General features: G+C 45.5%; 1 protein-coding gene and 1 long non-coding RNA gene across 2 annotated transcripts; both read left to right on the top strand.

The window, feature by feature from the left end:
• Positions 1-1,304: 1,304 nt before the first annotated feature.
• On the top strand, positions 1,305-8,105 carry LOC119135933. The gene is made up of 2 exons (XR_005100638.1): positions 1,305-1,368; positions 7,700-8,105. It is a non-coding gene; the product is annotated as an uncharacterized LOC119135933 (long non-coding RNA).
• A 1,126-nt stretch (positions 8,106-9,231) lies between these two features.
• Positions 9,232-16,614, top strand: prdm1a (PR domain containing 1a, with ZNF domain). Its single transcript, XM_037273045.1, has 7 exons — positions 9,232-9,478; positions 11,247-11,567; positions 12,073-12,192; positions 12,620-12,872; positions 14,083-14,993; positions 15,077-15,205; positions 15,280-16,614. The coding sequence occupies exons 1-7, from the start codon at positions 9,452-9,454 to the stop codon at positions 15,730-15,732; spliced, it is 2,214 nt and encodes a 737-aa protein (XP_037128940.1). The 5' UTR covers positions 9,232-9,451; the 3' UTR covers positions 15,733-16,614.
• Positions 16,615-16,755: the final 141 nt, after the last annotated feature.

The raw sequence follows: 16,755 nt of genomic DNA, 5'->3' as shown, positions 1-16,755 counted from the left end.
TCCATATATGTGTGTGAGACCCTCTGTAATTTGTCCGGACCGTGCACTTAGCTTGTAATTACCCTCCAGGTATGAACACACACTCACTCACGCCCTTTAACCTGCCGTATTGCTTAACACATAACAACATGCGCACACACACACACACACACAGACAAGCTTCATAAATGACAGAGGAAAATAAAATTTTGCGTTGAGTTTGTCAAAGAATACGAGCCCTTGAATTTGCTCAACAAAACAGATTCAAAACAAAATGGCCGACTTTTTTTCGGTAAGTGTGTCATACTAGAAACGTCTACCTGATTTCTTGTCAGTTGGTAGAACCTAATTCAGTGTTTTGATTTTTTTCTTTTGTAACTTTTTTAGGAGCATTAGTGAGTCAAATATTTCCACCAGGATACAAAACATTACAAGGAAATAGCCGCTGATGCTAACGCTAATACCGCAAGCTGTCTGTGTTTGAGTGTGAACCCCGGCTGCTATCTGAGCCCATCACAGGTTAGAGTTCAGATAAGAACGGCCCGCTGCTGTGGAAATGTAAAGTGGGGGCTCCATGGCGCTGATGACAAGACAGGAGGAAGAGGAAGCCAAAGGGGAAGTAGTTTGTGTGCGCCAGCTACCGCTGTTGACGGAAGTGCTTGATAAGCTCAAATGTGGTTAAGATTCAATCGGGGGGGTTCCCTGTGTTGACTCTCTAGTGTGTATTGAGGAATTTGGGGGGGGCATCAAATGCTAAAGAACAATCTCATGTTGTTTTGTGTCTCACTCATCAAATGAGCCTTGGCTAATATTTTTTTATTGTGCAAGCCTGATGTGTCATGAGCAGCCCGGGTTAATGAAGGAGCGCTGGAAAAGCCTCCTGTACCTCGTCGCCCTTTAATTAGCGGCGCGTTACATCCGGTCTGACAGCGCCGAGGAATGCTTCGACACGCTCGTAAAAAGGACATCGGGCTCTCCGGAGACGCCACTGAACAGGTCGGACCGCCAAGTTGGCGCGAGGTGGAGGAATGAGTCTGAGAGCTCATGTTTTGATGTCAAAGTAAAACTACAAAGACAAGACACAATTATTTGCAGTTGTTGTTTTTGTTGGACTCGGCATCATTTTCATGCCACCAAAATGAATGTGCCGCTGTTTTTACTTTGTTGGCACTATTTGGACAAAAAAGCCCAAAGTCAAGTTGATGCCTAACAGGTCCAGCCAATGGCTTTAGAGCGCCTCGTTGTTGGCCGTGAGTGCACACGGAAGACACATTCGTGAAGATGAGAAGAGGTGAAGGAGGAGGGGAAGGAAGAGGAGGACGCGTAGCCCGAGGTCAGAGCTGACGTCGGAGGTTGCCGTGAGGTCAGCGTGATGAAGCAGTCACGGAAGTGCGTGTGTGTACGTGTTTGTGCTTGTACACGTGTACATTTGTGTGTTTTTGTGTAAATGTTTACATGTATGTGTGTGTATCGGTCAATGAGTGTCTACTTGTATTTATCAATATGTGCGTACCTACAGTATGTGTGCAATTAAGCGTGTTCACTTGCAACTTGTTCATTAACAACTCAGAGTTTGGTCACGAGCCAAGGTGACCCGTGATTGGCCGGAATCTCAGGGGTAAGGTGAAGGGTCATCCAGAGGGGTATCACATCAACGCCTTGTCCGCTCCTGTGTGTGTGTGCGTGTGTGTATGTGTTCATGATTGATCCATCTATCCTGGTGGTACATCGGAAAGACCGGAGATGAGGGTGTGTGTGTGTGTGAGTGTGTGTCCGGGGGTCTTAAAGTGTGTGTTTGGGGAGGGGTCCGAGGACGATCCGTCTCCAATGGACCCGTCTACTTCCTGTAAATATTTACAGAGCGTCAGTGAGTCCCAAGTGTGCTGGGTCATGTATGTATATCTGCTTTGCTGAGCGATTGTGTTGTTGTGGCTCCGTGCGTGCATGCGTGTGTGTAGTGAAAGTGCTCTGTTGGCTTGAATGAAGCCCAAATGAATAAAATGTGTTGAGGAAGTGCTCTGCAGACTGCCTGCCTCTGCATGTTGCAAGCAGCTGTTTGCGCATGTGTGTGCACTTCCGCGTGTGTGTGAGAATGATTCGGCTTGATCCCGAGTTGTGTGCGTTTACATCTGTTGTGTGTGTTAATGTGTGTGCGTGTGAATGATTCACCTTGATACTGCCTGTCTGTGTTTTCATTTTAGCTGTGTATGTCTTTACCGTGTGTGTAAGTGAGATTTTAAAACGTGTGTGTGTGTGTGTGTGTGTGCGAGGAGGGGGCATTAATGTTGACCACTTGAGAGGAAACCACAGGCCAGACGGCGGGATGTGTCACCAGGCCGGTTGCCGTGGCGACAGGCCTCCAGCGTGGGGTACAGGAAGACAACAAATCAACAAGTTAGGTTTTGTTTACATGTCGTTTGGCTTATTCGCATATCGAATACGTCATACAAATGTGCGAACAAAAGTATTGGGACACCCCCGGGAAGAACAATTGGTGCAAATCTGGAATTGGATCTGTTAATGGAATTAGAAAATGGAATGTCTTGACGCTAGGCTATGTTAGCATGTTGTTCTCTCTTGTTCAAGCTGTGTGGCTTCCACTTCCGTCTTGCCCAAGAGACCCCTTCGTCTGATCTTTACGCAAAACAGATCAGGGTCCCCCCCGCCCCTACGCACACACACACATGCACAAACTCACCTCATCAAAGTAGTGGAAGTGTGTGTGGGACGATGGATGTGATGGAAAGGTTTCACGGGGGGGCTCGGAAGTGTTTTAGTGTGCATGGGGAGAGGGTGTGTGCACGATAATGAACGCACGCGCACACACACACATTCATATATAACACGCACACAGCTGGGATTTATCAGTGTTTACTCTCTCCTGTTGGATTGTGCTTAAACTTTACCTCCTTATTGCCCACTCTCTCTGACCACGTACACACAGACACACACACACATGACCATTCAGTTTAGCGCCAAGCCTCAGATAAAGGCTTCCCTCAATCTGGCTGGGTGGTTTTGCATGTGTGTGTGTGTCTGGCTTGGAAGACTGCCAATAGAATAGGACAGAAGCCAAAGTTCTTCCTGCTGTAGCCGACACGCGCCGCAGTACGCTTAGTTTGTGTGTGTGTGTGTGTTTGTGTATCAGTGCTACAATGTTAGCCACTCCACTCCGCGATTGTTGGGCATTTCCAATTCCAAAAGGAGGGCGTCCAATCAGGGCGGAGCTTATGAGCTGATGGAAGATTTGAAGGTAACACAATAGGTTTGATGACATCATCAGGGTTTGTTGACCTTTTTGATGCTTTTTAAAGAAACGTTCCTTGTTGTTCTTTTGTTTGAATCTCAACACAATCATTTACGTCAGGTGTGGACCAAACCAACAGGTCTGGTCCTTGGATTGGTTTCAAAGAAATAAACAAACATGAAATAAATCAAGTTTGACCTGACCATAAATGTCTGTTCTCATTAGGGTCACGGGTGAGCGGCTGGCTCGCCAGATGACAAGAGAATCGGGGTTTCCACATTTAAAAAAATAAATAAATCATATTAGCACCATTGGACAGTTTAAACCCCAGACTGGTCATGTTTTTTTCAAATTTCCAAAATGTCCCTAAAATGGCTTCTTAAAAACAAAATGGCTGACTTCCTGTTCAATTTTAGGCATAGGTCCTTCTCCATGTTTTGCGTTTTGATGGACAATTTCGTGGTGATGGGTGAAACTGGTGTTAGGGTCTGCTTTTTTATTATTTTTATTTGATAAAGAATCATCAAATAAATGCTAACTAGTACACCGAAACTAATGCCAATGTAGTTCAGTAGAATTACCAGGCTGCCTCACAGACAAGAGATTATTTACACTTGGGCGGTAACATGTGACAAGTGTGTGTGTCCGTCCGTGTATTTTGTGTCCTCCATGAACACACAGGTCGAATATCTTTGTGCTCACAAGTGTCCCACTTCATCTCACGCACACACAAACACACACCCACTTTCTTGCGTTGTTGTTGTGCGTTATCTCCTGTTGTGTCATTTTTGTTATCAAGCAGGTGTTGTAGAGGGTGTGTGTTTGTGCGTGTGTGTGCATGTGTGTTTGTAGGACTCTCTTTCGAGACTAAAAATAAGCGTCGGTCGGCCTTGGGGAGAAGAAAGTCACTAACCTTGTTGTGTAATGTGCTACACACACACGCACAAACACACACAGTGTCGTACAGAGTGGTAATAAAGACGAGGAGGCGACAATGAAGCAATCTGAGGGTAAAAAGGTGAAAGAGTAGTAAAGCCATTTCACTTTTCAAGGCTAGCAGGTCAGCGGGTTAGCGATACCAAACATGCGTGTTTGTGTCTTTGTGTGATTCCCCTGACACACACATATCCAAAGGTCTTTCTGTCCTCATGATAACTGCGAGTTTTTGACGCACCCCCAACCCAAACGGGGCCCCCCACTGTCTTTTGTCCCAACTGTGTAATATAGTGAGCACATGTTTAATTTGTATGTTTTGTTATTAATACTTTTTATTAATCTGGCTTGTGGCTAACAGCTTGGGGTGCTGGTGGTGGGGATTTAGGGGGGGCGGGGGGTTCTGATTATGTCGCTATTGATTTTTCTGGCGAGTGTTTTGTCTGGAGCTCACGGCTTGATGCCAACGACACGTTTGGGATGACGCTTGTGCCATGTGTCGTACATTTTCTTCACGTGTCATGTTGCCGCTTGCTAGCTAGCTAGCATCGTAGCTACTTGTGAAAAAGTGTACAATGGATGTGTTTTGTTCTCAATCTCATTAAGATGAATAAACACACATCTTAAAAGTGATATTTTCAAATCAGGTCCAGGTCGGGGAAACTGCCGTGCTCAGCATTTTCTTCTTTACCCCTGCTAAGTGGCGCCAAGGGGCAGCATGGCCTGCAGGTCGCTAGGTCATGCTGATTCTGGACCTGCAGGGTTGAGGACCCTTGGTTGAACCGCTGGAATAAAGGTTCTTGGGCGGCTCAATTGAATCTTCAATATTTGAAGTCTTCATTCACTTGCATTTAAGTGTGAATGAGTCAACATGTGATCGTCATTGTCTGTTGGGCTCCTCCCAAACGAGGAAAGAAAAAGCAATAACAGCAATATTGAACCCAATTTGGGTCATTTGTCGGGGTCACCAAACAAGGAGAGGCCAGTGTGGCTAATCCTGGCGCCAAGTGGGGAGGGAGGGAGGGGGGGTTCTACTGGTGTTGAAGGTTATTAAGCGTACTGGTCAGTTCCTGGGTGGGTGAAGGAGCCCCCACAAACCCATCTCGAGGGCGTGCACGCTGTCCGGGGCGGGATCAACCGCAATGGCCGGGGGGTCAGCGCTGATGGATGAGACCCGCGCCCATTGTGGCAGGTGCCCGGCAGCCCCGACCCCATCCGAGCCTAATCAGCACGCCGCCTGGACAACGGGCCCCATTTAACCTCCTAATGACCACTCACTCAATCTGCGCACACACACGCAGGAAGAGCACTTAATGCGGCGGAACACAAGCAACGTAAATAAAGTGACAAGGAGGAATAATCATGAAAGACAAATCGGAATATTATAAATACACCAAAAAAATGATCTATTCAAGTAGGGTGTCATAACCGTACAACAATAGCCACGCCCACAAAGATGAAACGTTGGCAGATTGATTTTTTTTTGCTTTGTGTTGCGAGCCCGAAATTCGAGTTACAAGCGAGCTTCTCGTGTGAAGTGAATACGTAAAATGTCACTCAGGAGGCCACGCCTCTTAAAGGCACATTGACACACGAATGTGTGTGTGAATCAATTTCGATTGTTATATTTTGATTTGATAGTGACAAATCTGTTTATAATTGACCCCCAATATAAAAACTTGCTTTGTGTGTGTGTGTCAGTGTGTGTGCAATGAGTCACCGCAGGTTATTTACTGGAACATGTTTACGTGCTTGCGGTGTGTGTGGGAAGTGTCTGTTTTGTCTGCGCTAAAGTGTGGAGAGAGGAGCGTTGGCGTTTCCTTGTTGGGATCTGTCCACGGGCGCGCACGTGTGACGCAGCGATGACAGTTGTGATGATCGGGTTGCACGACCATAGCCAAAAAACACTAATGGAATATTAGCTCCAGGAAATCATTGACGTCACATGTAGCGCTCTGTTTTTAATCTGGTTTTGGTTCATAGTGTAAAAGGTTTCATTCAACTGCAGAGCTTCAGTAGATGATTCCGATTTCTCTGAAAGTCTTGACAGCTGATGGCTAAAAACAGCGTGTTCGCAAGCTATATGATTGTTAAGACACTCGTTAGCATGCTTGCAAGCTAACGGCTAACGTGTTTCGTTAACAGAACATGGTGGCTTAGGTATTAGTCACCCTGATAAGTTATCTTTCAACAATGTATTTTAGTGCCTTAGCATGTTTTTCAGCTATTGCTAACATTATTATGTTCACTTTATGTGGCTAATGTTCATCAGCATGATGTCGACTGTGGACAAATCACCTGACTTGACCCTCGCACAGGAAGTGTGCATGTTGCTTTTTAACGAAGTGCGTGTGTGTGTGTGGTTGTTGCGTGCTGAGGACGCCGATTAGCTCGAGACCTAATTGGGGACTTGAATCAGTGAGGTGGTGGGGGCCTGTTTGTGTCTGCTGTGAGTTTTGCTCAAGTTTGTGCCATCTGTTGGGTGGATTGGCCAGATTAGGAAGAGGGGGTAGTAGCCTAACCCCCCCCCCCCCATCTTCCCAATCTCCACAACGCCATTGGTTTTCGGGAAGTCCTGAGTCGGGCGCTCGCCACGAGGCTGAGAGGGGGGGTGGGGGGATCATGGTCGCTCTAACCTGCTTAATTCTCTCTAATGGCTTCTCCATTGAGGGATTAACTCCTTGTATCCACACACTCGGAGGGTCTGGCGCGCACCAAGTGAATTTGCCCCTCACTCACGCACAAATACACAAAGGAAGAGTTGGACAATGGCCGAGCCTTCGCAGTGATTTGGCGTGGCATCAAATGGCCTCTGGGCTGCAATTAACATGTTTGGGACTCAGCAGATCACCTGAAGGGGGGGGGGGGGGGGTCGCAGTCGGTGGGGGGTGAAAGGAGACGAGAGGACGAAAGTTGCGCTATGGCTTTCGCTCTCTCTCACTCGTCCCTTGCTTTTTATTACGATATTATTGGAATTCTTGTGGAAATTATTTCATTAAAGTGTTTATTTTTGGACAAGTTTTGCTTTATTTTATTATAATTTTTAGTTTATAATTTTGTTTTAGTCCTTACTTAGCTACATGTAGAATATACAGCGCTTCTCTCATCATGTCCTGCAGGCATGCATGTCAAACAAAAAGAAACTTTTTTGGGATTGTTTGTGTGCCCCCCAGCTACCCGACCCCTCACCCTCCCAAAGGGCCAATTCACTTCTTTTGGTATTATTTCTGTTCAATACACTTTGGTGATTTGCAGAATTATTATTTACAGTTAACGGATGGATGTCGCGTGTGTTAGCATGTGATAGCTAAAGGCTAAAACATTAGCCACGCTACGTGATGAGGAACGCCGTCAATTGTGTTCGTCTTTAGTGTATTTTGTTCGATATGGTGACGGCACAGAAATTGAACCGCATTATAGCGAGGGATGACTGTACATACAGTTTGGGTATATGTTAGCATTAGCCAACATGCTAGCGGCCTGCTGGCTGACAGCTGTGGACACATCTGTAAGTGTGTGTGTGTGTGTGTGTTGGGGCAGGAAGCAGTAGGCAGCCATTGATGTGGTCAGACCCTCTGTCACCAGCCAGGGAGGAAGGAGAGGAAGAGGAGGAGGAAGAAGAGCTTGAGTATGTCTTCTTCTTTTTTGTTATAATTGTTTTCTTCTTCTCATGGCCGCGTTTCATCACACGCATTAGTTTTTATTTTTACTCTTTTGCATGAGTGTGTCCTTTCTATTTTTTGGGGCGAGTTCTGGTTTCCATTTCCGCTTCTATTTTGCATGCTGATTTTCCATGTGCATGGCATGTTCATGCGTTCATGTGTCATCTGCTTTGAGGAGGAACATGAACATTGTGTGTGTTTGGGAGCATGTGTTGTGCGGAATAAATGATGTAAAAAGGTTTAGGTTTGACTTTTTAAATAAAACTTTTTTGTAGAAGCATGAAGCATGAATGAATGAATTATTTTTTGTGCATTTTTAGGTGATGTTTGAAATGATCCTCATTTTCATCATCAAAATATTCTGGATGACGGTAAGGATGTAAGAAAAATAATCAAATGTTAATTTTCTTTCAAACTTTGATGATGATCTCAAATTATATTGATGTATTTTTTAAAGGGACGGACGGACATTTATGGAGTAATGTTATTTTCACAAATGCATTTTGGGGGGTGAAATGACTTGTTTTGAATCCATATAACACAACCCAAGCACACACGAGAGCATTTTTGCAAATACTATTACAGAAAAAAGCGGAGAAAATGCAGGAGACGAAGTCAACTACCACTCACGCAATGAAACATGCACGATAAAGTGAGACTATGCATGATGTGGAAGAAAGAAAAGCGCTGAGGACCAGTGCTGCCCCCTACAGGCAGCCTCGAAAACGGTGTGTGAGTGCGTGTGTGTTTTAACATGCGTGTACGCGTGCGTGAGCTTTCCTCGGGAAGAAAGGGACTTCCTGTGACAGTGCGTGTGACTCAACGCTTCCCTAACACATACACACACTAGTTGCTCATCTTTTTGAAGAGGACTTGAAAACACGCACACAAAGTAAAACAAAATAAAAAATAAAATAATCAAATAAAAACTAGCAATTGTAAACTAATGACGTAAAATCAACAAGATAATATAACACAATAAATAATAACTAATAAATAAAACAATGGAAAACTACAAAAGACATGCTAGCAAATAATAAATTACAATAAAAAATGACAGAAATTAAAAAATGATAAACTCAGGAAAAAATAATAAAAAGGGCGGACTGATGCAGTAAATTAGAAAAAACAAAAATTAAACGTGAAACAATCACTTCAATTAAACCCCCCAAATCACTACTTTACATAAAAAGCAAGGACGGATTAATGAAAAATTAAATAAAAAATAAACTCTTCTAAAATTGCATTTAACATCCACGCACGTCTGCGAAGGCTTCTTCCTCGCAAACGACTCATTTACATGTTTACATGTTTTGTGCAACAGGGGGCGTGACCCAAAATAGAGGGGGCGCGGCCCAATCTTTAGGGGGCGTGGTCATGCCTCTGAGGAGGCGTGGCCCCGCTCAGGCGAGCCGGCCCTCTTCGCAACATAGCAGGAGTCTCTCGCCTTGTCTCGCACACTCCAAGGCGGCGCGCCGACGGCAACACACACACGCGTGCACAAACGCACGCTCACACACACACACGCGAGGACGAGCGCGGAGTACCACAGCCACAAGAGGACGGCGTGCACCTGTCCCCCCCACGCCACACACTCGCACGGACTGAGAGGCCCGAACCAGACGTCCTTATGTGTGGATGGGACCAAAACCATATGGTGAATACTTTTGAACATTTCAGCGCTTTTTAATGGTTGGAGTTTTGCGCATGTTTTATTCTTGGCGTGGAGCAAAATGTGCAAAAATAAGAATGAATAAGTTTAAGAATTGAATTGGACTTTTGGGGATTGTTTGAAAAGTGCGTTTTGTATGCTTTTGTTTTTGGATGTTTAGGCAGAAGTCTACTTGAGAGTTTTTAAGGCTTGAATTGGATTTTAATCATTTTTTGGACAAGAAATGTGTGTTCACTGCTGAGGAAATTGGGAATTCAAAAATGAATATTTAGTGTTTGGATGTTTGAAGTGAAACATGCTTTAAAGGTTTATATGAATTATGAGTTATGGACAAGGATAAAGTGTCAAATTGTAATACTACATGTAGGAAGAAAAAGTTAATTAAAGGTGGGTTTTTGCTTAAAAATGCCTTCCCCCAAAAACTGTTTTAAGCTTGCATTCGACTTTTTTTCAAGCGGTAATTTATTATTTGTGGACAAGAAAAATGTATAAAGCTGTAAAAGTCCACAAAATTAGATTCAGGGGGCCTAAAAAGTTTTGTCTTATTTTACGCTTTGTGTCAGCTTTTTTAACTTGTAGGAAAATTTGTGTGAACGGCTGAGAAAATCCACAATAAGGGCAAGAAAAAAATGAATATTTAGTTTCAAGACTTTAATGTGACTTTATGCTGTGTTTACAAGTCCTTTTATTCACAGAGTGGACTTGAGTATTTTTTTGAAGTTCAACAGTGGTAATTGTGCACTGCTTACTTTTGGCTTAGATCAAAATGAACAAGTAAAGAAAAGGTTTGCTTTGTAATCTTTAAAATGGACTTTTGAATAAACAACTAATGCATTATTGAGGACTGCTGAAATGGAGAATGAGCTAACTTTAGTGTTAGACACTGTGTGAATTTGTTACAATGTTTTAAAACAGCTCAACATTTGAGGGAAATGGCCTCATTTAGTATTTTGAAGTTTGGAATTTAGCGGCCTAATATTTTATGAAATCCGTTGTGTAGGATTTCATGCAAAGACAAAAGTGTGCACTCTTACTGACACAAAGACAAAAATAGGAAGTAAAAAAAAAAAGGAAACTTTCGTGTGATTAAGGTTTGAATTTGAATGTTTTTGTCAAGCCACTTCAAATAGAGCAGCTTGATTAATTTTAGCATCCCATTATGTCATTAGACTTTATCACGCACGCAAGAATGAATTCAGAACTCATTCATAAATTGACTTTAAAATAACCGTGCAATATTTTGTATTAAATTTGGTATATTGTAATGCTGTGCTGTACGCATTTTAACTTGATGACATTTTGAATGTCATTTTCTTATTTTGCTTTTTTGCATCTCAGGCTGATGCAATATGAGTTAAAAACAACTCCAAGTCATATTTTGTTTGATATTTGTTACCCATTTTGAGTGCTTTGCGAAAAATGAGGTAAAACGCAGATTGACTTGGATTTCGTTTTTGAGTGTGCGGATGTTGTTTGTGCTCCCACCGCCGCTACTGAATTGCTGGCCTTCCAAATTTAGTCAGACTCCGTCACAGGCACTTCCTTTGCTCTCGACTTCCTTACTTCCTCCGTCTTCACGTGTCTGACTCACTTGAAAGTCATCGACTGCATTGTCGTCATCGGCCGAAAAAGTCATCACTCATTGTTATGTCTTTCAAAGAGAACTACAGATGTATTTATTATTTTGTCAGTCTTAAAATGGATGATTTGTTGCTATTCGTCATAGTCAAACTAAACCTTGTGTATTTCTCAGGCGACCTCTCAAAGCTCGGCCATGTTGACCAGTGAGGAGGTGCACACCATGGAGCAGGACGACGCTCACCACGCCGCCAAGATGGCCTCAGACGGCGTCCAGCCAGACACAGACATGGACACGGCAAATACAACAGACCAGGCCGACATGACTCGCTGGACCGAGGCCGAGTTTGAGGAGAAGTGCACGTACATTGTCAAGGATACCATGTGGGAGGCGGGGCCGGAGGCGGACCTTAACGCCGCTAAAAGTACTAGCATCAGGGCACAAGCCTCGTTGCCCCGGAACCTCATGTTCAAACACACAGCGGACGGAAAAGAGGTAAGACACGAGCGCACACATATTAGTTCATGTAAAGCAGCCTTCCAAAGTAGCGCTAGCGAATAAAAAAGAAGCATGAATGGAAGGAGTCAGGCTAGCTACAATACTTCCTTCCGCAGATAGAGGGAGCCGTTCAATCCTCAACCACTACGATTTAAAAACATACATCTCCTTCACACTCATTCACGAGACTTTTCTGCCAATAACAGAAGTTATCTCGATTGCATAAATTGACATCCCCCTTGCAGTCAAAAAGTGTGACGGTATGGATTATTTCATCAGGGTGTTTGTTATCCACAGGAAGCTGTGATAGCAAACAAGAAGTGAAAGTCCGGCGGATTGGAATGATTGCGTTAAAACCGTCATGACCGTGGTGAATAGATATCCAGGCTAATAGTCAAATTGTAATCGATTTCATGACATTGAAGAACAGATCACGAATTAGACTTGTTTTGTTTCCTTTTATTTGGTCACTCGACTAAAAGTACTTTGGCTTCGTGTGCAGGTTGTAGGCGTGTGCAGCCGAGAGTACATCCCCAAGGGGACCCGCTTCGGACCCTTGGTAGGGCAACTCTACACAAGCGACAGTGTGCCCAAGGACGCCAACCGCAAGTACTTCTGGCGGGTGAGTGCATGTGTGTGAAGGGACTCTGGGGGGGACCACTTCCTGTGACATCACCGCCGCTGCCTTTGTCACAGGAAGTGTAAGTAACTCCGGCTCGTGTGAGAAAGCGAGAGGGGGAAGAATGATGTCACAGGAAGCTTCCCGTAAGTCCGCAACAGTGATGGGCTGACCCACTTTGTCACTTCCAGGAAGTAACAAATCCCGCTCTTCGTGTGTCATGATGCTAGGCGTGTCGCTACTTCCACCATTTTGTGGACAATTTACACAAAACACAGTAAAAGCGCTCAAACTAAACGTAAAGTTGCATTCAAAGAATGTTTGCCGATATTTGTAGTTTGAGCTCAAATAAAGTACTATAAAAGCAGGTTTTTTTAGCAACTGTAGTTAGCAGCGTTAGCTAATAATGTGTTTTTGTTTCTGCCTTCAGATATACGCCGATGGCGACTTCCACCATTTTGTGGACGGGCTCGACGAGTCTCGCTCCAATTGGATGCGCTACGTCAACCCGGCCCACTCGGCGGCCGAGCAGAATGTGGCGGCTTGCCAGAACGGCCTGGACGTTTACTTCTACACTGTCAGGCCCGTGCCGGCCGGCGCAGAGCTCCTGGTGTGGTACTGCCTCGACTACGCTCGTAGACTACACTACCCGCCATCCGGGGAACTCATGATGCAGAAGCTCAGTAAGTAAAGTAGCGTGTGATTGGCTCACAACTTAAGATACACACACATGCGCACACACACAGCCTTCGCTAGCAGTTTTAGCTGATATTAACCAACCTTAATGTAGCATTAGCTATTATAAACTGGCAGGAAAGAAAAAACATCCAAATAAAAACAGCATAAGATAGTCTAAGCTTTTAAAAAGCAGCATTTTGGGGCAGGTTAATGACCCCAAAGTAGCCATTTGTCACACACTCACACATATGTACAAGTGTGTGTACGTGTTAGATGGCACTTTCTCCTCTTAGCGTCTTTGTAGTGTTAGTACTTAAACACACTATCCAGCTTTGTGTGTGTCACTTAAAAGAACAGAAGGGAGGCCCCCCCCCCCCCCAAGGCCCTCATTGCGCCCTCCCCACCTTTCCCCTTCTCTTGAACTTCCTGTCTGAGCTGCTGACAGATTGAAATCTCCAAGATGGCGGCCATGTTTGTTTAGGTTTGTGAGGAGGATGAGGAGGAAGGCTAACTGATAACCTCCATGTTTACTCACCGACGCCTTACTACTCATTCACTCACTTGTGCGTGTGTGTGTTGGGGGGGGTAACACACACATTGTATCACACATAATAGATGCCGGCCATTTAGCAGAGAGATGACATGTCTTAGCTTTTAAGAGTTTGGGCTGCTAATCCTTCCTTTCATCTCACCAGAATGTGTGTGACAGAGAGAGAGAGCAGCCTTAGCTAATATAAAGCATCAGTAAAAGCAGTGTTCGCTAACAAAGTGCTAGCGCATATACGGCAGCGTTAAAGCAACGTTAGCCAAAGTAAAGCAGTGTAAGCTAATGAAAAGGAGCAGTAAAGCCCCATTAGCTAATATAAGTTTATATAAAGAAGAAAACAGCAGTAAAACAGCATTGCGGTGTAAAACCAGTGTTAGCTAATGTCGAGCAGTTTTAGCTTGTACAAAGCTAATAAAGTTAAGCAGTAACGCGAATACAAAGTGGCGGTAAAGTGTTTTTTGTCTGCCCGCACCTTAGTGTGTTTACCTCATTCACTGGTAACAAAATGTGTAACACATACACACACATATACACTCCTAACTTCCTGTCCGGATCCTCACCTCGTCCGTCAAGCGCGTGTCACTTTGAGAACGCTAATGCACGTTTATCTCCCCAAAAGTAAACATCCGTCAAGACCTCTATTGATTTGACTTTTCCTGTCCTTGCAGAGCAGTCACTGTTGGAGGTGAAGCAGCATCAGGCGTCGGACCCCTCACCTCCCCCCACCGTCACCCCTCAGCCCCCCAAGCGAGAGCACAGTGTCCTTTCCATACTACGGGACGTCCCCAAAAGTGAGCCCAGCTGCCCACTGCCCACACGCCCACGTTGCGCCTACAGCCCAGAGCGTCCCTTGTACCCGCGCGCCCTCTACCCAGCCCTTAGGGGGCACCCGGAGGACTTCCTCCTCAAGGTGGGCACTCTGGGTTACCCCCGATCCCCCGGCGACCAATCGTCAGCCACGCCCAGCCCGTCGGCGAGGAGCAGCCCGGAGAGCAGCCCCCAGGGAAGCCCGTCTGCACCCTTCTACCCGGGTGGACTCGGGTCATACCACAACTACTCGCCGTTACCCGCCGCTCCGCTATCGCCTTTCTACCCCCCAGGGGCGTCCTACTCTCGCTACCTCCTGCCACATCACTACCCAATACCCGGGGGCGGCGTCTACCCCAGGATATACCCGCTTTATCTGCCGCCCCATGTTCCGCTCCTGCCCTCGGACGCAGCCGGGCGTCGCTTTGTGATGTCTGAGGCCGCCCACCCCCCACGGGACTTCATCCTACCAGCGCCCACTAGCGCCTTCTCAGCCACCGCATCCTTTAAGGACAAGGCAGCTGTGCACCGTCCTTACGCCGGGCACCACTCTCCGTCCACCGGATCCCCCACCGCAGGGGGACCCAGCGAACGGTCGCCCGTCAAGATGTGCGACTCAGATGAGGAAGCAGTGAACCTGGTGAAGGTGAAGCGGGGTATCGGCTCAGCCGGCTACAAGGCGTTGCCCTACCCACTCCAGAAGCACAACGGGAAGATCAAATATGAATGCAACGTCTGTACCAAGACCTTTGGACAGCTTTCCAATCTCAAGGTAAGGACCCCAATGTCAACGACTCTCAGGATGGTCACTATTCTCAGAAAGGATTATCTGACCACCGCTTTACTTTGCCGCAGGTCCACCTCCGCGTCCACAGTGGCGAGCGACCGTTCAAGTGTCAGACATGCAACAAGGGCTTCACGCAGCTGGCCCACCTGCAGAAACACTACCTGGTCCACACAGGAGAGAAGCCGCACGAGTGCCAGGTGAGGCTTTCGGCAGCATTTGGGGGTGAGGGCGAGCCTTATATCAGGGGGGCTTATATCTGTTTGTGTGTCAGGTGTGCCACAAGCGCTTCAGCAGCACCAGCAACCTGAAGACACACCTGCGCCTTCACTCGGGCGAGAAGCCGTACCACTGCAAGCTGTGTCCGGCCAAGTTCACGCAGTTTGTGCACCTCAAGCTCCACAAGCGCCTGCATTCCCGTGAGCGCCCACACAAGTGCCCGCAGTGCCACCGTCACTACATCCACCTGTGCAGCCTGCGCCTCCACCTCAAGGGCTACTGCCCAGTCGCCGCCCCCCACCCCGCCGCCGCAGACGAGGTCCAACGCGCCAACGAGGAAATCGAACGCTTCGATATGAGCGAGCACGCCGAGCAACTGGAGAGGCTCCGAGGCGGAGCCGAGTTGGACGCCATCCTAGAGAAGCAGGTTCTGGGAACGGCGTGGCGCCAGACCTCGGTTATTAAGGTGCGGTGCGAACTTGCCGTCAAGCAGGAGGCGGACCCTTGAGGGAGGGAGGAAGTGGGACCGACTTCAGGGACTTGCTACTCAGGGCTCAAATTTGACAATCACCCTACTAAGGTCCCCATTTCCACACTTTAATTTATTAGCTGGTGATGATGTTTCCAGAACATTCTTCAGGGTTTACAAGAATGATTCCACAATTTGACTGTGTCCCTTTACTACTTAATTTAAACGACAGGAACAAAGGGCGAGTGTGTGCGTCGCAACAGTTACCTCAGAGTGCATGTGAACGTGCGTGTGAGAGTGCATGTGTGTCAAGGGAAAGGCTGAAGAAGACAAAAACTTTTTTCTATTTATTTACTCTTCGGCTACTTGAAGAAGAAGAAACGGAAGTGGAGCGCAGCTTGGCAACATGTAGCACCTGTTTTGTCATTTTGTTTTGTTTGTGTTTTTGATAACGATGACACTGTCAGTGATGTGGATGTGACACTCCAAACCAAAGTTGACTGCATGGACTTCCGGAATGCAAAAAGCAGGAAGAATGTGAAGAAGGGACTTGGATTTGATTTTATTTATTGTATTCTTCATATGAATCTTAGGGTATTTCATTTGACCTATGAGGACATTTTCGGGAAGACGGACGTGACACTCAGAACCAAAGTTGACCAGACTTCCAAACGCAAGACGTCCTTTCACATTGTGTTGCTTTTAAGTTTTATGTTTGTTATGGGTTGTTTCCATTTCATATTTGTAATATTCACATTTCACTTCAATTTTACCTTACAAAAATGTTTTTTTTTTTTACATTTAATGAATACGGTCTGTGACACTCCAAACCAAAGTTGACGGGACTTCCCAACTGCAGAACTATAAGAAGGGATTTTTTAAAAATGAATTTCATTTAAAAAATTTTAATACTAACTTTAATCTCTTAATTTTATTTTTGTTTTAAAAATTTTGTTTGGCTATTTTCTAGCAATTCTATTTTAATTTTTTTATTTTCAGATTTGTTCATTTTGAGTTTTATCGTGTTCTTTTGTTTTTTTCTTTGTATTTTTCAATTATTTT

This window comes from Syngnathus acus, chromosome 16, assembly GCF_901709675.1.
Source record: "Syngnathus acus chromosome 16, fSynAcu1.2, whole genome shotgun sequence".
NCBI classification, from domain to species: domain Eukaryota; kingdom Metazoa; phylum Chordata; class Actinopteri; order Syngnathiformes; family Syngnathidae; genus Syngnathus; species Syngnathus acus.
Note: the sequence above shows the minus strand (reverse complement) of the source record. Positions and strands in the feature narration are given on the sequence as shown.